The 27,583-nt window shown below is 40.3% G+C and overlaps 1 protein-coding gene across 2 annotated transcripts in view; it reads left to right on the top strand.

Annotated features, from left to right (window-relative positions):
- Positions 1-16,480: 16,480 nt before the first annotated feature.
- LOC133653760 (von Willebrand factor A domain-containing protein 1-like) overlaps positions 16,481-27,583 on the top strand; it is a 30,021-nt gene continuing 18,918 nt past the window's right edge. For both annotated transcript variants that reach the window (XM_062053427.1, XM_062053417.1), the window contains exon 1: positions 16,481-16,702. In XM_062053427.1, the coding sequence (XP_061909411.1) occupies positions 16,576-16,702 (127 nt within the window). In that variant the 5' untranslated portion in view covers positions 16,481-16,575. The remainder of the gene's footprint in view (positions 16,703-27,583) is intronic.

The raw sequence follows: 27,583 nt of genomic DNA, 5'->3' as shown, positions 1-27,583 counted from the left end.
CTATCCAGATGAGAGGCACGATGTGACGATCTGTCACTTCACATCTGGTTGTTTCCCTAGTTGGTGTTTATTCCCTGTCAGCGCTTTTATTTTAGTTGCACTTCCTGCATGTCTCCCTGAGCGCTGGTTTCTCTCACCTGTCCCTGATTGGCAGCCTGGCACACCTGGTTGCAGTTGCCAATCGGGCTGCTATTTATGCCTGCCTCGCCTGTTCCTCAGTGATCGAGGATTGACTATGTTAAGGACCTTTTGCTGCATGCATGACTGCTCCTCCGATTTTAAGTACAATAAAACACACTTACCTGCATGTCGTCCTCCTATTTCATTGGGGTCACAACTACCGCAGCAATGTGACTTCCTCACAGAATCCTCGAGCCAGAAAGTGACCTCGCGGAAACCCCTGTCTGCGACATGGGGCAGACGCTCTGGACCGCACAATTCCTGTAGGACAAGAGAGCCAGGTTTGTGCGGTCCCAACCCACAGCAGGTTCAATCCTTCTCCCTCAGCCCGGCTCGGCCACTGTCTTCTGCGCTCCGCCCGGCTGGGCCACCGGCCCCAGCTCTCCACTCAGCTCGGCCACCGCTAACACTTTATGTTCTTTGTAATAATATTTTCAGAATGTGCTGGCAACAACCAACACTAGCTTGATAAAATATTGGAAAAGGCAGGGAGTTATTACTTAACATTGTCCAATACACGGTGTGTTAAAATTCCTTTTCTTTATTAAGTAGCGCAAAAAACACACAATGAACACGTTTAACGGGAACTGCTCTCAGCTACAACTTATGAAAGTCACGCCAGCTAGCTAGCTGAAAAAACCTGAATGATGTTTTCACTGCTTAGTTGAGGGATAGTGTCCTGATTGTTCTGTTAAAACTTTGTTGATGCATACTATGCTCAGTGCAGAGGATATACAGCATATTTTATGGTAATAATTTGCATGTCTTGGGGCTAAGCGTGGCTATTTACCGCTTGTAAAAGGCGCGTTGACACACACGCTGCACAATTACAGCTGATGTCTTACAACATCACAGAAAATCTTTTAAAATGATGGCAACGCCCAAGCGGAACACGACTATTGTGGTATGATTTGCAGCGTAGGATACAACGTCAAACACAGACCTGGAAGTTACAGTAGGTTGCATTTTTAGCAAGCCCTACTGGCAACCATTTTGTAACTTTGATGGTAATGAGCTTTGTTCGCGCCAAGAAGTGAAATTGTGTACTTTATCCACTTTTTACATACACTGTACTGATAACTGTACACATGTCCAATTTAATAGATGCCATATACCGTATTACATAAAAATAACTTAACATCAAGGAGCAGGACAGGAGTACACAAACGTTTAGCAACATTAGCATAACAATGTTAGCTAAATGCTGACATTACACTCACATTTTAACTGCATGCTCAGTTTGCATTTTTGCTTAAGACTCATCCAACTTACAGCTGACTGACAAACAGCTGGCAGAACTCCAGGTTTTTAGTTAAGGATGTGTAAAAAATTAAAATAATAATAATAAAGCTGTCATATCCACACAGGAAAGGGCTCATCTCGATTGGGGTCATGACGTCATAAACCTTGAAAAGCAAGTGGGTTTTTTTTTAGCACCTCTTCTCTCAAAAGTCCAGCAAACAAGTAAAGGGGAATGATAGATTTTTCTCACATTTGGGTGACTCAAAAACAAAAGTAAATTGCGGTCCTACAGAGACTTTTATTTTGAAGCCGCCCACCCCATTACAAAAAATGTTTTATTTATGTTAAACGATTTTTTAACCAAACATGAATTTCATTTGATGCATGTTTTGTACCAAAAAAAATTAATGGTAAATAAATGTGATTTTTTTTATGCAAAATAACAAATTTAACATAACTGAAACATAAATCGACATATCTTCCTGACACACCTCTGGACGAAATTCGCTCCCTGTACAACTCATTACTAGCTCAGCACTAACGTTGGAGGCCGCAGAGGACATTGAGAATGTCAGGGGGAAATTTGCCATTATATTCTTAACAGTGACAGAGCAGGAAGTGGCTAAGAAATACGTTTCATACGAAGCGCCCTCGACATTCATTAATTGACAGTTTATATGCGCTTATTCACAAGAAACGTGGGTCACGGGTCCCTACTACCTAGAGTGCGTGATATTTGCATAGACTTAAGACATATTAATATTTACCGTATTTTTCGGACAATAAGGCGCACTTAAAATCCTTTCATTTTCTCAAAGCTCGACAGTGCGCCTTATAACCCGGTGCGCCTAATGTACAGAATAATTTTGGTTGTGCTTACCGACCTCGAAGCTATTTTATTTGGTACATGGTGTCATGATAAGTGTGACCAGTAGATGGCAGTCACACATAAGAGATACGTGTAGACTGCACTATGATGGCAGTCACACATAAGGGATACGTGTAAACTGCAATATGACTCAAGTAAACACCACCAACATTTTATATGTTCCATTGAAAATATAGAACATTACACACAGCACTCAAAAATCTATCAAAATGTTTTAGTACAACTTTGGTAAGCTTTGAAGCCGCACCGCATGAAGGATTGTTGGCGCATTAAATGTACAAGTATTATTATGGTGTGTATAAGGTATGTACATATTATTTGGCGTTTTGTTTCGCAATTTTATGCAAAAGCAACTTTTCTTACCTTCTGGTACCTGCTGATCTATATTTGCGATCTGCATAAGTCCTGAAAATTTGCGCGCGTCCGCCTTTGAAGTCCGTGCAGACTACGTAGTTGATAAGCTTCTTCTTTTTCTGTATCTTCTTGTTATGGGACATCCATCCTCCACTGTTGCCATTTCTAATATAAAGTAGTGTAAAGTTCTTACTTATATCGTCAGTAAACTCGCCATGAAAGCGCTAAAACATACCGCTCTAGTGAGTTTACATTATTCATCCAAAGAACTTTAGTCATTAAAGAGTTCCGGTCGGGCGTTTTTTCACGGGACACATTTCCGGCGTTGTTGCACTAGTGAGCCACGGATGAGGAGATGCTGCTCCGTTATTGATTGAAGTAAAGTATGAATGTCATTAAAACAGTTAGCTCCATCTTTTGACACTTCTTCCACTCCCGTCCTTGCACGCTGCACCGCTACAACAAAGATGACGGGGAGAAGACACTGTCAAAGGTGAGCCACGTAAATAAGATCGCCCACAAAACGGCGCATCCTGAACTTGAAGCGACTGTCAGAAAGCGGCTTGAAGATGATCTGTAAAACATCATCTATGCAACATTTTGACCAAAGAACCACCATTACATGTTATGTAGACCACAAGGAATTATTTTCCTTTTAGAAAAAAATAATAATAATATGACCCCTTTAATGCGCCCTATATTTCGGTGCGCCTTTTGTATGAAAATAGACCTTACTAGACCTGCTCATCGGCAGTGCGATTTATAATCCGATGCTCCCAATGGTCCGGAAAATACAGTATATTGTACAAAATAGGGGAAATAAATAAACAACATTTGGCTTTTAGGTCTTTGCCGGAGCCCAAAGGGTGCTATGTTATTGTGCTTGTTTATTTTAGCAATACATGCTGACAATTACCGCATCATTTTTTTAAAGTGCTGTAAAGTGGAGGTGTAAACAAAACCACCATGGGAAAAATGACAAGATCTTCAAGTAAAGCAGCAGATGTTTTCCACTGATGTCTCCTGGAACCCCAGCATTGATTTGAAGATTATCGAATGGGTTGGCACGCTCGTGTGTGGAAAACATTGCAGGTTGGTATGTAAGCAAACGAGCGTCTATCTCTCATCAGAGGAGGCAGACTCCAGCCTTCCAGGGATTTGATGTCTTATCATTTCTTCTCTCCTTAGAGCCAGCACCAACTGTAAGGGAGAGAAAATAAACCATTATTTTTCTAACAATTCCTTCTTTCAGAAGTTTAAATGTTTATTCCTCACAGCCTCTAGGGCAGGGCTCTAAAGCCACATGTGGCTCTTTAGCGGCGCCCTGGCATCTCCATGGAGCTTTTTCAAAAATGTATGGAAATGGAAAAAAAATAGGGTTTAAAGTATGTTTTTGTTGTAATATGGTTTCTGTAGTAGGACAAACACGACACAAACCTTCCTAATTGTTAGAAAGCCCACTGTTTAATAGGTTTGTGTTTATGCTTCACTGATAAGAGTATTTGGCGAGCGCAGTTTTGTCCTACTAATTTCAGCGGCCCTTGAACTCACCGTTTTGCGGACTGTGACTCAACAATTTGTTTACATGTACAATTTTCTCAGGCGCTGCCACAGAAAGACGTGTTTATGCCACTCCTTTATTGTCTCATTTTGTCCACCAAACGTTTTATACTGTGCGTGAATGCACAAAGGTGAGCTTTGTTAATGTTATTGATGGTGTCAGGCTTGTCACTGACAGTTTGGTTATGTTTGGGTTTTTCTCTGTGTTTGTGTTTTATTTTCTGTCAGTGCTCTTATTTTGGTTCTTTTTCCTGCACGTCTCCCTGAGTGCTTGTTTCCCTCACCTGTCCCTGATTGGCAGTCTGGCACACCTGGTGGCAATTGCCAATCAGGCTACTATTTATACCTGCCTCACCCTCCAGTCTGTGCTGGAGTATAGAGTTAGAGAGTTAGAGTTAGAGTTTGAGTTTATTTCGAACATGCAAGCATACAACATGATACATCACAATTTCCAGTTTCTCTTTTCAACATGTTCGAAAAGGAGTAGGAAGAAGCAGAGCTTATTTAATCCTACCCCTTTTCTTTACATAACAGTTGCTGAAACTTTTTTATTCACTTCCTGTTCTCAATTTATTCACAATAAACTCCATGGGTAATCACAATAAAAATAAATAAATAAATAATAGTAAGAATTTAATAATAATAATTGGTGAAGAAAGTCATATTTCATATGATGAGATAAGTAAGATTACTTTAAGAATGAATGAATGAATGAATGGATGAAATAAATTGAAAATGTTTGTCATGGTTCTTCTTCTTTGTACTTTGTAAACACTTTAAGTTTGAAGAGTTTCTTGAAGTGTATCATATTAGTACATTGTTTGATTGCTTTGCTTAATCCATTCCATAATTTAATTCCACATACTGATATACTGAAGGTCTTAAGTGTTGTACGTGCATACAAATGTTTTAAATTACATTTTTCTCTAAGATTATATTTCTCCTCTTTTGTTGAGAAGAATTGTTGTATATTCTTGGGTAGCAGGTTATAGTTTGCTTTGTGCATAATTTTAGCTGTTTGCAAATTCACCATGTCGTGGAATTTCAGTATCTTTGATTCAATAAATAAAGGATTTGTATGTTCTCTATATCCAACATTATATATTATTCTAACTGATCTTTTTTGTAACACTGTTAATGAATGAAGTGTACTTTTGTAATTATTTCCCCATATTTCTACACAGTAGCTCAGATATGGTAACACTAGTGAGCAGTATAGACTATGAAGTGATTTTTTGTCTAGAACATGTTTTGCTTTATTCATTATTGACGTGTTTCTTGCTACTTTATGTTGTATATTTTTTACGTGAGATTTCCAGTTCAATTTATCATCAATCATTATACCTAGAAATTTGGTTTCATTTACTCTTTCAATTTCTATTCCGTCTATTTGTATTTGTGTTTGACTTTCTCTTCTACTATTACCAAATAGCATTATTTTAGTTTTACTAAGATTCAACGATAGTCTGTTTTTGTCAAACCATCTTTTTAATTTGTTAATTTCTTCTGTTATTATTGGTATTATCTCCTGTGTGTTCTCTCCTGAACAAAACGCTGTTGTATCATCCGCAAATAATACTAACTTTAAATCTTTTGTAACTTTACAAATGTCATTTATATAGAGATTGAATAATTTAGGTCCTAATATTGATCCCTGAGGTACACCACAGGATATATTTAGCGTTGTAGACGTGTGTTCGCCTAGCTTCACGTATTGTTTCCTGTTCGTTAGATAACTTCTTATCCAGTTTAAGACTAACCCTCTGATGCCATATCGTTCTAGTTTTTTGATTAAAATATTGTGATTAATTGTGTCAAATGCTTTAGTTAGATCCATAAAAACTGCTGCTGCACATTTTTTACTGTCTATTGCATTGGTAATTTCTTCTGTAATTTCAATTAAAGCCATTGAAGTTGAGACATTAGCTCTGTATCCATATTGGTTCTCTTCGAGTATTCTATTTTTATTTATGAAACTCTCTAATCTGTTATTAAACAGTTTTTCAATGATTTTAGAAAATTGTGGAAGTAAAGAAACAGGTCTATAATTTGTAAATTGATGTTTATCTCCAGTCTTATAAATTGGTGCAACTTTAGCTATTTTCATTTTGTTTGGGAATGTACCTGTTTGAAATGATAGATTACCAATGTACATTAATGGTCCTGAGATCTCTTCTATAACCATTTTTATCGTTTCCATATCAATTCCATTACAATCAGTTGAAGTCTTAGATTTACATTTTTTCACGATTGTAACTATTTCCTCCTGTGTCACATTACTGAGGAACATGGAGTTGGGATTTCGCTCTATGGTATCATTATAGTCCTCGATTGAAACTGGGTCTGGAATCCTTTCTTCCAATTTTGGTCCAATATTTACAAAATAATTATTGAAGCTTTCAACTACTTCCTTTATGTTGTCATTGTTTTTATTTCCGTCTAAAAAGTATTGAGGGTAGTCCCTCTTTGTGCCATTTTTAATAATGCTATTGAGGATGCCCCATGTTGCTCTCATATTATTTTTGTTCCTGTCCAATAATTCACTGTAATATTCTTTTCTACATGATCGTAGTATGTCTGTTAACTTGTTTTTATACTTTTTGTACTTAATTTCTGCCTCTATAGTTCTTTGTGCTATAAATTCTCTATATAGTGTATTCTTCTTCTTACAAGCATTTTTTAAGTATTGCTAGCTATTTGAGGTTTGCTGTCTCCTGGTCCCTTGTATCTTGTATCTTGTATCCTGTTTGCTGGTTCCTGTTTGCTGTCTCCAGTTTTCCTGGTATCCTGTTTGCTGTTTCCTGATTCCTGTTTTCCTGCATTTTCTGTGGACATTAAAATCATGTTTTCCTGCATCAAGCCTGTCATCTTTGCATCTTGGGGTTCGTCACCAACACTTCCTGACAATTGAAGTGCTAATCAGGCATATTTTGTCACTGCATGACTGCAAGCTAATCGATGCTAACATGCTATTTAGGCTAGCTGTATATACATACAGTCGTGGTCAAAAGTTTACATACACTTGTAAAGAACATAATGTCATGGCTCTCTTGAGTTTCCAATCATTTCTACAACTCTTATTTTTGTGTGATAGTGATTGGAGCACATACTTGTTGGTCACAAAAAACATTGGTTCTTTTATGAATTTATTATGGGTCTACTGAAATTGTGAGCAAATCTGCTGGGTCAAAAGTATACATACAGCAATGTTAATATTTGGTTACATGTCCCTTGGCAAGTTTCACTGCAATAAGGCACTTTTGGTAGTCATCCACAAGCTTCTGGCAAGCTTCTGGTTGAATTTTTGACCACTCCTCTTGACAAAATTGATGCAGTTCAGCTAAATTTGTTGATTTTCTGACATGGACTTGTTTCTTCAGCATTGTCCACATGTTAAAGTCAGGACTTTGGGAAGGCCATTCTAAAACCTTAATTCTAGCCTGATTTAGCCATTCCTTTACCACTTTTGACATGTGTTTGGGGTCATTGTCCTGTTGGAACACCCAACTGCGCCCAAGACCCAACCTCCGGGCTGATGATTTTAGGTTGTCCTGAAGAATTTGGAGGTAATCCTCCTTTTTCATTGTCCCATTTTCTCTCTGTAAAGCACCAGTTCCATTGGCAGAAAAACAGACTACCATCACCATGCTTGACAGTAGGTATGGTGTTCCTGGGATTAAAGGCCTCACATTTTCTCCTCCAAACATATTGCTGTGTATTGTGGCCAAACAGCTAAACTTTTGTTTCATCTGACCACATAACTTTCCTCCAGAAGGTCTTATCTTTGTCCATGTGGTGTCAGATGAAACAAATATTAGGGATGTTAAAAAAAAAAATCACAACTCTAAATCAATTCGTAATTTTCGGGAATCTATTTTTTTTGTGTTTTTTTTTTTTTAAAGATATCAATCAAAAATAATTACAATCTGTTATTATTAGTTATATATTTATATTTATTAATTTTCGATTTTTCTTTTTTTAGTATTGTAAATATGTATATGTTGTGTATGTAAAGTATTGTAAAGCTGGGATTGGGTTGGAGTTGAGGATGCTCTATTTTCTTTTATCAGATTCATTAATATTTTGTGATTTTATTTTTGTTAATAAAATGTCAAAAATAACATTTAGGTCAACACTGGGCCGACAGGAGCATACAGGAGTGGTGACGCAGTTGATCCGGGAGGCAAGGGAGAACAAAGGAGATTTGGCAACTCTCTGGCTTGACTTAACGCCTACGGATCTATCCCGCACAAACTTGTTGAAATAGCACTGACAAGACACCATGTTCCTGGGAAGATCTGTAACCTTATCATGGACTACTACAACAACTTCGAAGCAAGAGTCTCCTCAAGCCAAGTAACATCTGCCTGGCACCGCCTGGAGAAGGGCATAATCACTGGTTGTACAATCTCAGTGTCACTCCTCTCCTTGGCAATGAACATTATTGTCAAGTCTGCGGAGGTTGAATGCAGAGGGCCAAAATCAACATCTGGGACCCGACAGCCCCCCATAAGAGCTTTTATGGATGACTTGACAGTGATGACCACATCTGTGCCTGGGTGCAGGTGGCTCCTCCAGGGGCTTGAACGGCTCATCACATTGGCAAAGATGAGCTTCAAGCCAGCAAAGTCCAGGTCTCTGGTCCTAAAGAAAGGTAAAGTGGCAGACCATTTCCGCTTTACAGTTGGAGGGTACTTGATTCCAACGGTGACCGAAAGACCTGTCAAGAGCCTGGGCAAGATCTTTGATAGCTCCCTGAAGGACGCAGTGGCCTTGCAGCAGACAAAGAGTGACCTGACCTCATGGCTCACAGCCATCGACAAATCTGGTCTCCCAGGAAAGTTTAAAGCCTGGATGTACCAACAGAGTCTTGCCTAGAATACTCTGGCCTCTGTTAATCTACGAGGTACCAATGACAACGGTTGAGGTACTAGAGAAGACCATCAGCCAGTTCCTGAGGAGATGGCTGGGGCTCCCTCGGTTTCTTAAGCAGCATTGCTCTTTATGGCCATTCCACCAAGCTGCAGTTCCCTCTCAGGGGACTGTTGGAGGAATTCAAAGTCACCCGCTCCAGAGAGGTAATGATGTACAGGGACAGCGCAGATGTCAAGGTCGCCACGGCAGGATTCGTTGTTAAGACGGGGAGGAAGTGGCAGGCACAAGAAGCTGTAAGCAGAGCAGAGGCGCGGCTGAGGCACAAAACCTTGTTGGGTACTGTGGCAAGGGGAAGGGCAGACACATCAGACACCCTCGCCCGGGCGAGGGTGTCTGATGATTAATGAACCGAAACACCCTATGACCCCGGGTTTATCACTGCTGACGTGTCCAAGCATCACCGTGAGGTGTATTCAAGTTCTGTAACCTTTAATTTGTTTTGAAAAGGTTTTATGATAATTTATATACCAAATAAAATATTACGACTCGAGAACGTTTTTAAATCCAGAATCAATTCCGAATGGAATGGCAACCCCAAGAATCGGAATCAAATCAAATCATGAGGTGCCGAAAGATTCCCACCTCTAGTGTGTATGATTGCAGCTCTGCTTCCACCCGCAGAGACAAAGACAGTGGCTTACTGACAAGATGGTTCACTGTTTTTTTCCACTCTGTTATTGTTATCTCAAAAAGTTATGAGCACATTTTGATTCAACTTTCAGGAAATGTCAGAAATGGGCAAAGGAACAAGTGATTACATGTTGAGGCTGATCGGATCCCCGTTTTCACGATTGGGAGGTTGGGCCTGCCAGAAGTCTGCGCTCTCTGAGTGGTTTTCTATTTGAGGTATAAGTTCTGACTCACACTTCAACTCGTTTCACATGGTGGTCATCTCCTGTACACTACGTCAAGATAAAAATAAAAAAGTACAGTCTCAAAATGGTTTTTAAGGTGGGATGTGAAGGTACATAAATACTACGGGTGCCTTGTAACCAATATCACAATCAGAAATACTTTAATAATCCCTGAGGGGAAATTAAGATTTTCAGCACAATCCCATTCAAGAACAGGCAAACATTACAGGGAGACAGAACAAGATTGTTGACGGGTCTGCAAAAGGGGGTCCAGACTGAGGCCAAGGAAAAAAACCTCATAGCCATAGCACACATAAAAAATTTGTGTACGAGGGAAACATCAAAGGACATTAAAGACATTAAAAGAGCAGAGCTGATGCAACCAGCCACTTCTACACACAGCCACAAAACTAAAACATCCACAACAACAACAAAAAAACATATACATTGTGGTGGCCTCTGCGGTGGTCCACACCATCGTCTGCTGGGGTGGGGGGAGCATGGCCAGAGACAGGAGCAGACCCAACAAAGCAACTAAGAGAGCCGACTCTACCCTCGGCCGCCCACCAACTCTCGGCCAGTGTCCAGTCTGCATGGATGAGCGAGGATACATCCAAGGAGACCGAGGTCTCCGATACCAGCTCATTCAGTCAAGACACTGTGAAGCTTGTCCGTCCCGGCGCTCAGCGATAGCTCTGCAGCCCTGTCTCTTCATCCTCATCGCCTCTCCTCCAGTCTCTCTAAACGGACTCTGGTGTGGCACAGACCCAGCAGCTGGTCTCCATGGCCAAAAGGCTCCCCCCGGGAGGCAGATCCAGAAGTTCACAAAAAAGCCACAAAAGTGCCATTCCTTGTCACACAGTCCCAAAGGGTAACCAATCAAAATGCAAAAAAAAAAAAACATGAAAACAAAAAGGAAACATCAGGAACACAAAAGGATGACACAAGAGCACGGAGCTCCTGCCAACAGCAGTCACTACAGCAGCGCCATCTTGGAATTTAAAAAAAATGTTTTTAATTTTAAAAAAAAGTTCTAATGAGATACCGTGGTACTAATGAATTAAAAACGGTACTATACTGCCTCTGAAAATACCGGTACCTTTTTATTCATTTTTTTAGGGGCACTACACGCTTGGGTTTGCCAGGTCTGTCCAGTTCCATCCACTTGGCAGCGCACCCGACCCTACTGGTTCCGACTGCGGGTGGTGGGCCCATGTGACGGAGAAGATGGTGTGTCCACGTAGCTTCTTCGGGCTGTGCCCGGCCGGGCTCCGTGGCTAGCCCGGCCACCAGGCGCTCGCTGACGAGCCCTGCCTCCGAGCCTAGCTCCGGAGGAGGGCCCCAGGCTTCCTCCGGGCCGGGTAACGCATCTTCTTTTAGTTTGGTCCATGGGGGGTATCGTAACCCTGATGGGGGGGGGGGGCATTCGGCTGCTACACCTTGCCCAAGGGTGACCCGGAACTATGTAAGGCAGGGGCGATCAACTCCCTGAGGCTTTATACAAGCCCACATACCATCCCCAAACATGTATTGACTTATTTTCTTATTAATTCTTAATTTGTTTATTTAATTTTCATCTTATTTTGTGTCAAAAAAAAAAAAAGAAAATTTGATTTTTTTTAAACAAAGCTTTTCTTGTGGAATACCTGATACCAGCCCTACTCATACTCTGGTTTAAGAAGAACTGCGGCTCAGTTGGTGCCTGCATCTTGAGGGTTCCAGATTCGAATCCAGCTTCCGCCACCACTCACTGCCGTTGTGTCCTTGGGCAAGACACTTTACCCTCCTTGCTCCCAGTGCCACCCAAACTGGTTTGCAGTTTTTTTCCTATCGCTTACACACAGAATGTTATATTTTCACACAATTAACAAAGTCTACACACAGTAAGCAAAACCACTGTGCAGATGTGCCTAATATTAGAAGACTCTGATTCAGTTTTTGCGAAATATTACACACAATGCTTTGCACACACCTGCCCATCTTGCACATGTGATGTGGCTGAGATATACTATGGCCTGATCCAGCTAGACGGGCAGGTGATGATTAGAATCAGTAACTGAGGCGTTTGAGTACATTCTTTCATAGAGTTGCTGTTGCCTAAGTCTGCACAGGTAGCCTTTACTCTATGCTGTATTTTTGATTTATCTCCAGATTTTTTTTTCAAACCTTTTTATTTGTCTCAGATTTTAATTTGTACTGCATGTCATTTTTGACTACTGTGATATGTTACTTTACCTGACTGTGGTAAAAACAAATGTTTTCAGTTTGCAGCATCATTGTTGAGCAGTTCTTGAAAAGATTACAGCATATTTTTACTTTCTCTTTAGGTCCTTACTAGGGGTGTGGGAAAAAATCGATTCGAATTCGAATCGCGATTCTCACGTTGTGCGATTCAGAATTGATTCTCATTTTTTAAAAATCGATTTTTTAATTTATTTTATTTATTTATTTTTTAATTAATCAATCGAACAAAACAATACACAGCAATACCATAACAACGCAATCCAATTCCAAAACCAAACCCAACCCAGCAACACTGAGAACTGCAATAAACAGAGCAATTGAGAGGAGACACAAACACGACATAGAACAATCCAAAAGTAGTGAAACAAAAATGAATAATATCAACAACAGTATCAATATTAGTTACAATTTCAACATAGCAGTGATTAAAAATCCCTCATTGACATTATCATAAGACATTTATAAAAAAAAATTAAAAAAGAACAATAGTGTCACAGTGGCTTACACTTGCATCGCATCTCATAAGCTTGACAACACACTGTGTCCAATATTTTCACAAAGATAAAATAAGTCATATTTTTGTTTCATTTAATAGTTAAAACTAATTTACATTATTGCAATCAGTTGATAAAACATTGTCCTTTACAATTATAAAAGCTTTTTACAAAAATCTGCTACTCTGCTTGCATGTCAGCAGACTGGGGTAGATCCTGCTGAAATCCTATGTATTGAATGAATAGAGAATCGTTTTGAATCGGGACAAAAATCGTTTTTGAATCGAGAATCGTGTTGAATTGAAAAAAAAATTGATTTTGAATCGAATCGTGACCCCAAGAATCGATATTGAATCGAATCGTGGGACACCCAAAGATTCCCAGCCCTAGTCCTTACGTATAGGCTCACTTCAAAGTAAACAATGACGATTGCTATGGATTTGGCAATATATTTTATCAAGTTACAGTAATCATTCATCACATATGCTAAAAAGGTCGGGCCCAAAATGCCCCAAACATGTGATTTATTTAAAATAGGGGTTTCTACAAATGTGTTTTGTATTTATCACTGTTCTGTGTAAATCACTCCAATAGTGTCTTATCATTTGAAGTCTGTGTGAGTGAGATGAAAATGAAACTGCATTTTTACAACTGCTTGCTTTATTTTGATGAATGGGCATATGTTTTGACCAAAGTGTGTCATTTTGCAAATAATGTAGGAATTAGGAAAATTTAATGTGGTGTTTGGAAAAGTGTGTATATCTTTTGAAAAAAGACACCCAGTAAGTAAAATCGTGTGTAAGCAAATGGAAAAAACTGTAAAAGATATAGATAAAGGGGCTCAATGTGTAAAGAGTCTCTAGGGCGGGGGTCGGCAACTCAAAATGTTGAAAGTGCCATATTGGACCACAAATACAAAAAAGTAATCTGTCTGGAGTCGCAAAAAATGAAAAGCCGGATATAAGTGTTATGATGAAGACAACACATGATGTAAGTGTCTATATTAGTTATAATAGGATACTATCAAAATGACTATGTGTCGCATGCGGGCTGAAGCAAATCTTTGCTGACAGAAATGTTGAAATGTAATATTTATTCTACACATTTTTACAACATTACAAACCATTAGTAAATCAGAGGCTACTCAGAAGGTGAGATAACTTCTGGAAATTACTGGCTTTTAAAGGCCAAAGGTATAGATGTGTGTGTTCAAGTTAAAGGAAACGGCAGGCTGTCTTCTTTTAATGGATTTATAACAATCTTTGGCAAGCTGGGTAACGTTTGCTGTGGTCTGGAACAACATGGCAAACAAACAACTATCTGAAATGCAGCCAATATTGCATACAGATAATGTGTCGCCATCAGTGTGTGAATGTGTGTGTGAATGAGTGAATGTGGAAATACTGTCAAAGCGCTTTGAGTACATTGAAGGTAGAAAAGCGCTATACAAGTATAAGCCATTTATTATTTATTTATTATGAGACATGCAAAACTAAATTATATACAAAAAGGATAAAAGTAAAGGAAATTAAATGAGCTCAAATATACCTACAAATGAGGCATAATGATGCAATATGTACATACAGCTAGCATAAATAGCATGTTAGCATTGATTAGCCTTTGTGCATTCACGCACAGCATGAAACTTTTGGTGGACAAAATGAGACAAAGCAGGAGTGGAATATTTTACGTGTAAACAAACTGTTGCGTCACAGTCCACACTATGCTGAGTTCAGGAACCGCCGAAATTAGTAGGACAAAACAATGTTCACCAAATACTCTCATCAGTGAAGCATACACACAAACATATTAAACGGTGGACTTTCTAACAATTGGGACGGTTTGTGTCATGTTTGTCCTCAAACAAAAAACATACATACATACTGTGTGTGTGTGTGTGTGTGTGTGTGTGTGTGTGTGTGTGTGTGTGTGTGTGTGTGTGTGCGTGTGTATGTGTGTGTGTGTGTGTGTGTGTGTGTGTGTGTGTGTGTGTGTGTGTGTGTGTGTGTGTGTGTGTGTGTGTGTGTGTGTGTGTGTGTGTGTGTGTGTGTGTGTGTGTGTGTGTGTGTGTGTGTGTGTGTTTCTAGCCTTCTTGAGACATCAACCAGGAAAAGTACCTTCCATATGAGGACCGGTGAACAATTTAGGACCGACATCATGGTCCCAATACAGAAAACCTTTGCATTTAATAGAGAATGTCTCATTTGCACCCCTGGTGATGAAACCTATCAAAATTAGGGTGGTCCCAAAAAGGACGGATTTTTCAAATTGACTGTGTGTCTGGTCAACATATGAAATAGCAAGTGTGAGTAAAAATTTGAAGTGCTCCCCCTGTGGCCAACATAGGTAATAACAAGTGTGTGTAAGAAATTGAAAATGCGCCCCCTTTGGCCAAAATTCATTTAAAAAAATAAATAAATATGTATATAGAGACCCATCCATCCATCCATTTTCTACCGCTCGTCCCTTTTGCTGCATTCGGGCGGTAGGCGGGGTACACCCTGGACAAGTCGCCACCTCATCGCAGGGCCAACACAGATAGACAGACAACATTCACACTCACATTCACACACTAGGGCCAATTTAGTGTTACCAATCAACCTATCCCCAGGTGCATGTCTTTGGAGGTGGGAGGAAGCCGGAGTACCCGGAGGGAACCCACGCAGTCACGGGGAGAACATGCAAACTCCACACAGAAAGATCCCGAGCCCGGGATTGAACTCAGGACTACTCAGGACCTTCGTATTGTGAGGCAGATGCACTAACCCCTGTTCCACCGTGCTGCCCTTTATATAGAGACATACTGTAATAACTTAAAGTAAAGAATAAAGATTAAAAACCAAATACAAAGAGGTCCTAAATAATGTGTGTGTGTGTGTGTGTGTGTGTGTGTGTGTGTGTGTGTGTGTGTGTGTGTGTGTGTGCGTGTGTATGTGTGTGTGTGTGTGTGTGTGTGTGTGTGTGTGTGTGTGTGTGTGTGTGTGTGTGTGTGTGTGTGTGTGTGTGTGTGTGTGTGTGTGTGTGTGTGTGTGTGTGTGTGTGTGTGTGTGTGTGTGTGTTTCTAGCCTTCTTGAGACATCAACCAGGAAAAGTACCTTCCATATGAGGACCGGTGAACAAGTTAGGACCGACATCATGGTCCCGATACAGAAAAGCATTGCATCTAATAGAGAATGTTTCATTTGCACCCCTGGTGGTGAAACCTATCAAAATTAGGGTGGTCCCAAAAAGGAGGAATTTTTAAAATTGACAGTGTGTCGGTTTTAAAAGTGCTCCCCCTCTGGTCAACATATGAAATAACAAGTGTGTGTAAGAAATTGAAATGTGCCCCCTTTGGCCAAAATTAATTTAAAATAAATAAATATGTATATAGAGACATACTGTAATAACTTGAAGTTAAGAATAATGATTAAAAAACAATTACAAAGAGGTCCTAAAGAGTGAGGCATTTTTCAGATGTCTCAAGAAGGTAACATATACAAGAATGTGTGTGTGTGTGTGTGTGTGTGTGTGTGTGTGTGTGTGTGTGTGTGTGTGTGTGTGTGTGTGTGTGTGTGTGTGTGTGTGTGTGTGTGTGTGTGTGTGTGTGTGTGTGTGTGTGTGTGTGTGTGTGCGTGCGTGCGTTCTGACCCCAGGCAAGTTTGTGACAAGTTGAAGCACCTCAATGCATGGCCATATCAAACCAATGATGTGATCTCCTAATTGTCTGGGGAGGAGTAGGAGGAGGAATAGCAGGAAGGTAAAATGACTTCACGCTCGTGTACAGAAATGAACAAGAAAGCAGCTGCGTTTTGACCTTCTTTCTCCAGCTTTTGATCATATTATGGTGTCTTTGAATGCTTCCCTGGAGAGGATGAAGAGCATTCTTTTGCACAGTTGTGTCGTTTTTCTGTGGGCGATGTTGCCACAGCGGGGCGACTTGCAACAGGTTGATGTGCTCCCTGACACAGGTGAGAGCACACTCGTCTCCACACAACTTTATTATTAATACGCGTCATGAGAGGGACATAACATTTATTTCCGTACAGCTTGTACAATATGTTGGATCTTGATATACTGCAGGTGTATTTAGCGTATATTGTGGTTGGAATGCAGTAATAGCCAAAAAGTATGACTACACAAACAGACAGGTCCTAGATTTATTCCAATCAGTACGGCAAGAACAATATGTACATCATAATTTAAATAAAATAATATATAGAGTAGGATATTACAAACCCCGTTTCCATATGAGTTGGGAAATTGTGTTAGATGTAAATATAAACGGAATACAATGATTTGCAAATCCTTTTCAACCCATATTCAATTGAATGCACTACAAAGACAAGATATTTGAAGTTAAAACTCATAAACTTTATTTTTTTTTTGCAAATAATAATTAACTTAGAATTTCATGGCTGCAACACATGCCAAAGTAGTTGGGAAAGGGCATGTTCACCACTGTGTTACATGGCCTTTCCTTTTAACAACACTCAGTAAACGTTTGGGAACTGAGGAGACACATTTTTTAAGCTTCTCAGGTGGAATTCTTTCCCATTCTTGCTTGATGTACATCTTAAGTTGTTCAACAGTCCGGGGGTCTCCGTTGTGGTATTTTAGGCTTCATAATGCGCAACACATTTTCAATGGGAGACAGGTCTGGACTACAGGCAGGCCAGTCTAGTACTTGCACTCTTTTACTATGAAGCCACACTGTTGTAACACGGGGCTTGGCATTGTCTTGCTGAAATAAGCAGGGGCGTCCATGATAACGTTGCTTGGATGGCAACATATGTTGCTCCAAAACCTGTATGTACCTTTCAGCATTAATGGCGCCTTCACAGATGTGTAAGTTACCCATGTCTTGGGCACTAATACACCCCCATACCATCACAGATGCTGGCTTTTCAACTTTGCGCCTATAACAATCCGGATGGTTCTTTTCCTCTTTGGTCCGGAGGACAAGACGTCCACAGTTTCCAAAAACAATTTGAAATGTGGACTCGTCAGACCACAGAACACTTTTCCACTTTGCATCAGTCCATCTTAGATGAGCTCAGGCCCAACGAAGCCGACGGCGTTTCTGGGTGTTGTTGATAAACGGTTTTCGCCTTGCATAGGAGACTTTTAACTTGCACATACAGATGTAGCGACCAACTGTAGTTACTGACAGTGGGTTTCTGAAGTGTTCCTGAGCCCATGTGGTGATATCCTTTACACATTGATGTCGCTTGTTGATGCAGTACAGCCTGAGGGATCGAAGGTCACGGGCTTAGCTGCTTACGTGCAGTGATTTCTCCAGATTCTCTGAACCCTTTGATGATATTACGGACCGTAGATGGTGAAATCCCTAAATTCCTTGCAATAGCTGGTTGAGAAAGGTTTTTCTTAAACTGTTCAACAATTTGCTCACACATTTGTTGACAAAGTGGTGAGGCGCTAGGGATGATGTTTGATAAGGAATTATCGAGTTCGAGCCTTTTATCGAATCCTCTTATCGAACCGATTCCTTATCGATTCTCTTATCGAGTCCAGATAGGTTGTTGTATATGGAAAAAAACACACAATATTTGGTTTAACAAAAGCTCACTTTTATTATATAATAAAAAAATAAACTTTAATAAATAAATAAATATATTGACTGTTACCCACCTAAAAAAAATAAATAAAATAAATAAATATTGACTGTTGTTACCCAAAGTATATTAAGTGGGATTTTTCAGAGAAACAAATATATACAGTAACACAAAAACAACCTGTCTCTGTGATCACTATAGGTGTATAAATAATAATATAGTGTTAAATCAAATCAGTCCCTTGGGCACAAAACGGAAAATAATACAGCTCTCCAAAAAGTGCACTTCTGCTCCTATTTGACATAACTGTTTGTTATGATGCTTTGACATTTTTGCACTTTATTTCTTTATTGAAAGAAAATTCTATGAAGAGAAAAGTTGTTTGCAAATGTGGTTACAATGCTAAAGAATGGAAAGTTAAAGCTAAAAAAAGAAATACACTTTATTGAGTTAACATTATTTCTTTATGGGGGAAAAATGTTATGAGCTAGAGAATATAACAACTACACTACCCAGCATGCAACGGGAGTTACGAGCATGCGCGGTAGCCCCGAAAAGTGTTGCATGTTGCCACGCTGTGAAAGTAAACGTCAAGAACTCAGCCAACACGCCTCGTCTGCATTATTTATAATTAGACAGACAACACATCTACAGTGTGATTTTGTTTTGTTTACAAGGAAAGAAAAACAAAAGTTAAAAAAGGGAGATATGTTGTATATATATGTATGTGCTGCGGTTGTTTTAAGAACGTTGCGACAGCTGCCGTAAAGGAGGTGCGTTGCTAGCCTGGTTGCTATGTTTCCGGTTGGTCGTAAAAGTGTCCGTCATGTGTTTTACCCTGCTAATATCTCTCAGTAAAGTTATTCGATGGGTTATAGCTTTTGTTTTGAACTTTATTACACCTTGGAGCGCTTTTTCCCGTCCATTGTTTTCCTGCTTTCGCTATCTGCGCCTAATGACTGAGCTACTTGACGTCATTTCTTGTGATGTCCCACGGAGCATTTCTGGTCGGGACGGGATTTGAATAAAGAATCAACTCTTTTCCTTTACTATAGTGGTCTCGATAACGGGTACCGGTTCTCAAAAAGGGATTCGAGTCCGAGGACTCGGTTCTTTTCTTATCAAACAACCGGGAAAACCGGTTTCGAGTATCATCCCTACCCTCGCCCCATCCTTGTTTGTGAATTAATGGAATCTACTTTTATACCCAATCATGGCACCCACCTGTTACCAATTTGCCTGTTCACCTGTGGGATGTTCCAAATAAGTGTTTGATGAGCATTCCTCAACTTTATCAGTATTTATTGCCACCTTTCCCAACTTCTTTGTCACGTGTTGCTGGCATCAAATTCTAAAGTTAATAATTATTTGCAAAAAAATTTTTTTTATCAGTTTGAACATCAAATATGTTGTCTTTGTAGCATATTCAACTGAATATGGGTTGAAAATGATTTGCAAATGACTGTATTCCGTTTATATTTACATCTAACACAATTTCCCAACTCATATGGAAACAGGGTTTGTAGTAGCATAGGCTAATAGGAATAGCTTTTACATAGAATTGAATGAATAGAAAAATACAATAGATGGTGATTCTGTGGCCCAAATAGAATATAAAAACAAACAGCATGGGACAGAGGTGTCAAACTCATTTTAGCTCAGGGGCTGCATGGAGGAAAATCTGTGCACACGCCGGCCGGACTATTAAAATCATGGCATTAAAACTAAAAACTAAAGACAACTTCAGATTGTTTTCTTTGTCTTACTTTGGCCAAAAATAGAACAAACGCATTCTGAAAATATTACAATAAAAATATAGGAAAAAATACCCGGCAGCGGTAAAGTTTAGATCCATGAAGGAAAGAAGGAAGTGAATGAATGTTTAGCCTAGTGGTTAGAGCAGGGGTCACCAACCTTTTTGAAACCAAGGGCTACTTCTTGGGTACTGATTAATGCGAAGGGCTACCAGTTAGATACACACTTAAATAAATTGCCAGAAATAGCCAATTTGCTCAATTTACCTTTAACTCTGTTATTATTAATAATTAATGATATTTATCTTTGTGGAAACACTGATCATCCTAATGATTTCTCACAATAAATATATATAGAAACAGATAAATATCAATATGCAACACTTTATTTTTATATTTTCTCTAAGTGCACATTTTTCAAATTGAACATTTTCAAATGATCACTTCTAAGACAGTCTTGTGAAATCACAATATCCCATTTTAACTAGCTAGCCACTAATATTTTTTAACAAATCATGAATTACTTTGCACCATGTTTGTACAAATAATAACTCATGTAAAATACAAAAGTAAACTCTCAAATTTTTAAATCATGTCACACTTTGAACTGGACACAAAATCTGTTATCTGTTTCTTTGTCAGTTAGTGGGAAGCCTGGCATTGCATGCTGTTAACTAGTGTGTTGTACTCTGGTGTGTAACTTGACACTGCAACTCTGAGTGAGTCTTGCAGATGTGCATCAGTGAGGCGTGTTCTGTGTTTGTTCTTGATGAAGTTCATGTCACAAAAGGCTGATTCACAAAGATAAGATTTTTCCTCATTGTTTGCGGAACCTTCTTAATCTTTTGGACATATTTTCACAGCAATCTGGCCTTAAGCTTAATTATGATAAATGTAAAATGTTAAGGATCGTAAATCTAAAGGGAACCTCCTTTCGAATGGAATGCAAAGTGCCTGTTTTGTGGACAGATGGACCAGTTAACATACTTGGTGTTGTTGTCCCAGATCTGGAAGTAAATCTAGGCTCAGTAAATTATGATAATCGACTAAGAAAGCTGGACAAAATTATGCAATTATGGAAAGGGAAATCCCTAACCTTGTATGGTAAAATGTCTATTGCCAACTCGTTAATTATTCCTCAATTTATTTATTTGTTTTTGTCATTACCAGCTCCATCACAAAACTTTTTTAAGATTTTTTTTTTTTTTTTTTTTTTTTTTTTTTTATAATGTCCTGCCCAGCTTCTCGGGCAAATCATATCAATCAATCAATCAATCAATGTTTATTTATATAGCCCTAAATCACTAGTGTCTCAAAGGGCTGTACAAGCCACAACGACATCCTCGGTGTCGAGTGGGTCTGATATAATATTGTGAAAGTCCAACACATCAGCGAAAGTCCAGTCCATGGTGGGGCCAGCGGGAACCATCCCGAGTGGAGACGGGTCAGCAGCGTAGAGATGTCCCCATCTGATGGACAGGCTAGCGGTCCACCCCGGAGCAGAGTAGAAAAGAAAAGAAAAGAAACGGCAGATCAACTGGTCTAAAAAGGGAGTCTATTTAAAGGCTAGAGTATACAAATGAGTTTTAAGATGAGACTTAAATGCTTCTACTGAGGTAGCATCTCTAACTTTTACCGGGAGGGCATTCCATAGTATTGGAGCCCGAATAGAAAACGCTCTATAGCCCGCAGACTTTTTTTGGGCTCTGGGAATCACTAATAAGCCGGAGTTCTTTGAACGCAGATTTCTTGTCGGGACATATGGTACAATACAATCGTCAAGATAGGCAGGAGCTTGACCGTGTAGTATTTTATACGTAAGTAGTAAAACCTTAAAGTCGCATCTTAGGTGCACAGGAAGCCAGTGCAAGTGAGCCAGTATAGGCGTAATATGATCAAACTTTCTTGTTTTTGTCAAAAGTCTAGCAGCCGCATTTTGTACCATCTGTAATCTTTTAATGCTAGACATAGGGAGGCCCGAAAATAATACGTTACAGTAATCGAGACGAGATGTAACGAACGCATGGATAATGATCTCAGCATCGCTTGTGGACAAAATGGAACGAATTTTAGCGATATTACGGAGATGAAAGAAGGCCGTTTTAGTAACACTCTTAATGTGTGACTCAAACGAGAGAGTTGGGTCGAAGATAATACCCAGATTCTTTACCGAGTCGCCTTGTTTAATTGTTTGGTTGTCAAATGTTAAGGTGGTATTATTAAATAGATGTTGGTGTTGAGCAGGACCGATAATCAGCATTTCCGTTTTCTTAGCGTTGAGTTGCAAAAAGTTAGCGGACATCCATTGTTTAATTTCATTAAGACACGCCTCCAGCTGACTACAATCCGGCGTGTTGGTCAGCTTTAGGGGCATGTAGAGTTGGGTGTCATCAGCATAACAGTGAAAGCTAACACCGTATTTGCGTATAATGTCACCTAGCGGCAGCATGTAAATACTAAAGAGTGCAGGGCCAAGAACTGAACCCTGGGGAACTCCGCACGTTACCTTAACATAGTCCGAGGTCACATTGTTATGGGAGACACACTGCATCCTGTCAGTAAGATAAGAGTTAAACCAAGACAAGGCTAAGTCTGACATCCCAATACGCGTTTTGATACGCTCTAATAAAATATTATGATCAACAGTATCGAAAGCGGCGCTAAGATCAAGAAGCAGCAACATAGATGAAGCATCAGAATCCATCGTCAGCAATAGATCATTAGTCATTTTTGCGAGGGCTGTCTCCGTAGAGTGATTTGCCCTGAAACCGGATTGAAAAGGTTCACAGAGATTGTTAGTCACTAAGTGTTCATTTAGCTGCTGTGCGACAATTTTTTCGAGAATTTTCGAGATAAACGGTAGGTGGGACACCGGCCGGTAGTTCACCATGAGGTCAGGATCGAGGTTAGGTCTTTTGAGTAGAGGATGAATAACCGCTTTTTTGAATGCTAGAGGAACAGTACCAGAGGAAAGTGATAGGTTTATAATATTTAACACTGATGGACCTAATAAAACAAAAAGCTCCTTGATAAGTTTCCCAGGAATTGGGTCAAGTAAACATGTTGTTTGTTTTGTCCCATTTACACATTTTAACAATTCCTCCAATGTTATTTCATCAAAGAGAGAGAAACTATTTTGGAGGGCAATGTCCGTCGTATATACAGTCATATTTGTGTTAATAGAACCCAGTTGTGGCTGGGATGCATTGTCTTTAATCTCTTTTCTGATGAGTTCAATTTTCTTATTAAAGAAATTCATAAAGTCATCTGCTGAGTGGGTGGAGCTACTGGGAGGAGTCCCTTGTTGGGTTAGCGATGCTACTGTACTAAACAAAAATTTAGGATCATTTTTGTTGAGGTGGATGAGATTTGAGTAATATTTAGCTTTAGCTGAGGTAAGCATGCGTTTATAAGTTATTAAACTATCACTCCATGCTTGATGGAAAACCTCAAGTTTAGTCGCACGCCATTTGCGTTCCAGCTTTCTACATGATAATTTCTGGGCTTTAGTTTCTTCTGTAAACCATGGGGTACGCCTTTTAGGGGCCCTTTTTAGCTTTAGCGGTGCTACAATATCAATGGTGTCGCGCAGGGCGTCGTTAAAGTTGTTAGTGAGGTTATCAATAGAGCCCACATAATTTGGGAAAGGTGCCATTACTGAAGGCAGTAGGTCAGTAAGAGTCGTCGTTGTGGCAGTATTAATGTTGCGGCTGCTATAGTAGTTATTATTATTATTATTAGTTTGTTGACAATGAGTCCGAACTTCGAATTTTATAAGGTAATGATCGGACATTACTTTAGTGTACGGGAGTATCGTAACTTTAGAGGTGGTGACACCCCTGACAAGCACTAGATCTATCGTATTACCGTTGCGATGCGTGGGTTCATTTATTATTTGTGTAAGACCACAGCTATCAATTATAGTCTGGAGCGCCACGCATGGAGGGTCCGATGGGGTATTCATATGGATGTTAAAGTCTCCCATTATGATTATATTGTCGGCGTGCGTCACTAGATCAGCAACGAACTCTGAAAATTCATTGATAAAGTCCGAATAGGGCCCAGGGGGGCGGTAGATGACAGCCAGGTGCAGAGGCAGCGGTGTGACAAACCTCATAGTGAGCACCTCAAACGAGTTATATTTATTATTTAGGTCCGAGGTAAGGCTAAAGTTTTTGTTGTATATTAGTGCAACACCCCCACCCCTTTTAATGGGGCGGGCAATATGCGTTCCCGCATAGCCAGGAGGAGACGCCTCACCCAGCGCAAAAAATTCGTCTGGTTTGAGCCAGGTCTCGGCTAAACCAACGACATCAAGATTGTTGTCTCTGATGACTTCATTAACTAATAACGTTTTGGAAGACAATGACCTTATGTTTAAAAAGCCCATATTATAGGTAATGGGCTGTTTTGAGGAGTTTTTGTTGAAAGTATCCGTAGTAGCAATATTAATAATGTTACGTTTATTATGCATAGTGCACTTTAAATAATTTCGACCATATCTAGGAATTGATATGACAGGAATTTTTAGATTGTTTGCCACCTCAGTAAAATGCATGTCCACCTCTGACGCAGAAAAAACATTATGTGAGTTGTATATTATTCTAGAAGAATTGCTATGTGTGCAGGGATTATCCAGCCTGGCGCTGGCTAGTTCTAGCTTAACAGACTCCTTATTAGCGCTTCTTTGTGGATTAGCATTTAGCTTTTTCGTTAGCCCCGCTAACAACAACGCATTTAGCTTTGTTGTTAGCCCCGCCCGACACCCCCGCTTCTGCTTCCGAGCGCACCGCTTACGTCTTTTTCGCTGACCGTCTCCGCTGGTAGTCGACGCCGCTGCTTCAAAGGCCACTGCTGGATGTAGCTCGCGAAGAATTCCCAAGCTAGCGAGCAGGTCCATCGTACACGCATCTATCAGCCCAAAATGGCCCGATCTCTCCACATCCAGAATTGTAAGTCGGTCGTAAGTGATCACGGAGTGAACACGCTGTGAGCCAGCCATGAAATTGACTGAATTGAGGGGTATTTTTGCCCTCACTTCCAGGAGCGCTCGCACGAAGCCGCTGCTCTGAAGCGCAGCCATCTTGGATCACACATATAGCAGATGTAGATGCCCATATCGGCTGTTCAGATTTACTTTACAAAAGAGAAGTGTAGGATACTTCTCTTGTTGCCTTACTTGTATTTTGACTTTATTAAATGTATTTATATTATCATTTGGTGCAGCCGGGCCGGAGCAGGAGGGGATAGAAAGAGAGAAAAAGGAAGACAGAGGGGGGAATTGTGGGGACAAGAGGGGGATTAGACAGAGAGACAAAAAAAACAACAGCAAACACAACAACAACAAAAACAACAACAACAACAGAGCAACATCAGCAAATACGACATGTACAAATATGATGGTAAAAGTAATAGCAAATAAGCAGTTAGCGAAAATTTAAAAAAAAAAAAAATACAGAAATGTCAATAAGCATTATTACACTAAAAATGGAGCAATATGAATACCAATAGAAATAGTGCTATTGATAATAAACAATACCAATACTTTACCTTTATTATCAACAATACAATTGTTCAAATGCAACAATACATATACGTAATGATAACTTGAGATACGAAAGAATGCAGAAAAATGGAGGGGAAGAAAGAGAAGCAACCTTAACCTTGTAGATTGTTATAGTAACAATAGGTTAAGCTTTGTCAGTGTGTCATGTGTTATACCCAGTTTACCCTAGGGCAACAACGTTAATATATGTTTGATGAAACGTGATTATGTGCATGAGTGTATGTGTGCATATGTACTTGTATATGTACAGTATGTGTATGTGTGCTTGTACAGTGAATGTATATGTACAGTATGTGTATACAGTATGTGTGTTTGAACAGTGAATGTATATGTACAGTATGTGTAAATGTGTGTTTGTACAGTGAATGTATATGTACAGTATATGTATGTGTGTGTTTGTACAGTGAATGTATGTGTAGTATGTGTATGTGTGTGTTTGTACAGTGAATGTATATGTACAGTATGTGTATATGTATGTTTTTACAGTGAATGTATATGTACAGTATGTGTATACAGTATGTTTGTATAATGAATGTGCGTGTGGATGTACGAACTTTGAGTGTGTAAATATGTACTGTATTTATTTGTATATGTATGTGGGAGCGTAGGTACCTATGTATGTCTGTATGTATGTGTGTGAGTATATGTGAATTTGCATGTACAATACATTTGACTCCCAGTGTGTGCGGGAGCCAGAGTACGGCCCCAGCCTCCCCGAGAACCCATCCCACAAACAGTAGGTGTGGTGCCCAGGGAACCAGGGGCCACCGCCCCCACGCAGCCAAGCCGGACAGCGACAGGAACCCCAGAGCCTGGCCCACCGTGCCGCCCACAAGGGCCAGCAGCAGGCCGCAGACAGACGCAGCAGGCCGCAGACAGATGCACCCGGCAGAGGACAAGGCACGAGAAAAACAGGGGGAAGCTAGACCCCAAGCCAGCGAGAGACCACACCCCACACGGACAGAAAGGCGGGACGCCCCGCCCGAGGGGCCCGGAGACCCCCCGCAACCGGACGGGAAGACCGCCCCCGCCCCACCGGCAACAGGGCCCCCACGAGCCCCCCCCACCCCCGGAGAGCGCGGCGAGGCCAGCCCACGGCCACCCCACCCAAGCCGGCCGCCACAGGACCACCCAGCACGGGGACACAGGAACCACCCACCCCACCTGCAGGGACCCCAACGATGGAGATGGAACAACCAGCAACCGCCCCGCCGAGTCCCCCCCTGAGGTAGGGGAATAAATAAATAAAATAAATAAATAAATACATAATAATAATAATAATAATATTGATAAAATATATTTTTTTTTAAAAAGGGGAAAAAAATAAATAAATAAATAATTAAATCTATTTATAAAAAAAATAAAAAATAAATAAATAAATAAAAAAAGAAATAAAAGAAGATCACAGACATGCTGACACACAAGGTCGCTACCCCAACAACTGGCCGACTCGCAGCACCTCGGAATACCCTGCAGCACCAAGCCACCACAGTAGACGCAGGGACCAGACCCAGCAGGCCCCAACCAAGACGGCCACCCGGAAGGGATGGACGGCGGGACCCAGGAGCTCCAGACACGCAGTCCGGATGCAGTAGCCTGAGGCGCCGACCCCCACCCGACAGGCAGGCCCAGAACGTACCCCCAGAAATATACATACATATATATATACATACACATAAACATACACATGTACACATACACACACATACACATGCATACACATACACATATATATATATACATACATACATACATACATACATACATACATACACACACACACATAGACATACATATACACAGTTTGTCAGCCCCGACAACCACCACGCGCGCGCGCTGCCACCAGTCACAACATCAGCCACCCCCCTGCACCAGACCCAGCAGCCACGGGCGCCCACACCACAAACAAATGGCAGCAGAAACAGCAGCCACAACACCCACAGACAGCCAGCACCA

The sequence above is a fragment of the Entelurus aequoreus genome, linkage group LG01 (genome assembly GCF_033978785.1).
Source record: "Entelurus aequoreus isolate RoL-2023_Sb linkage group LG01, RoL_Eaeq_v1.1, whole genome shotgun sequence".
NCBI lineage: Eukaryota > Metazoa > Chordata > Actinopteri > Syngnathiformes > Syngnathidae > Entelurus > Entelurus aequoreus.
This window is presented reverse-complemented; position numbering and strand designations above follow the sequence as displayed.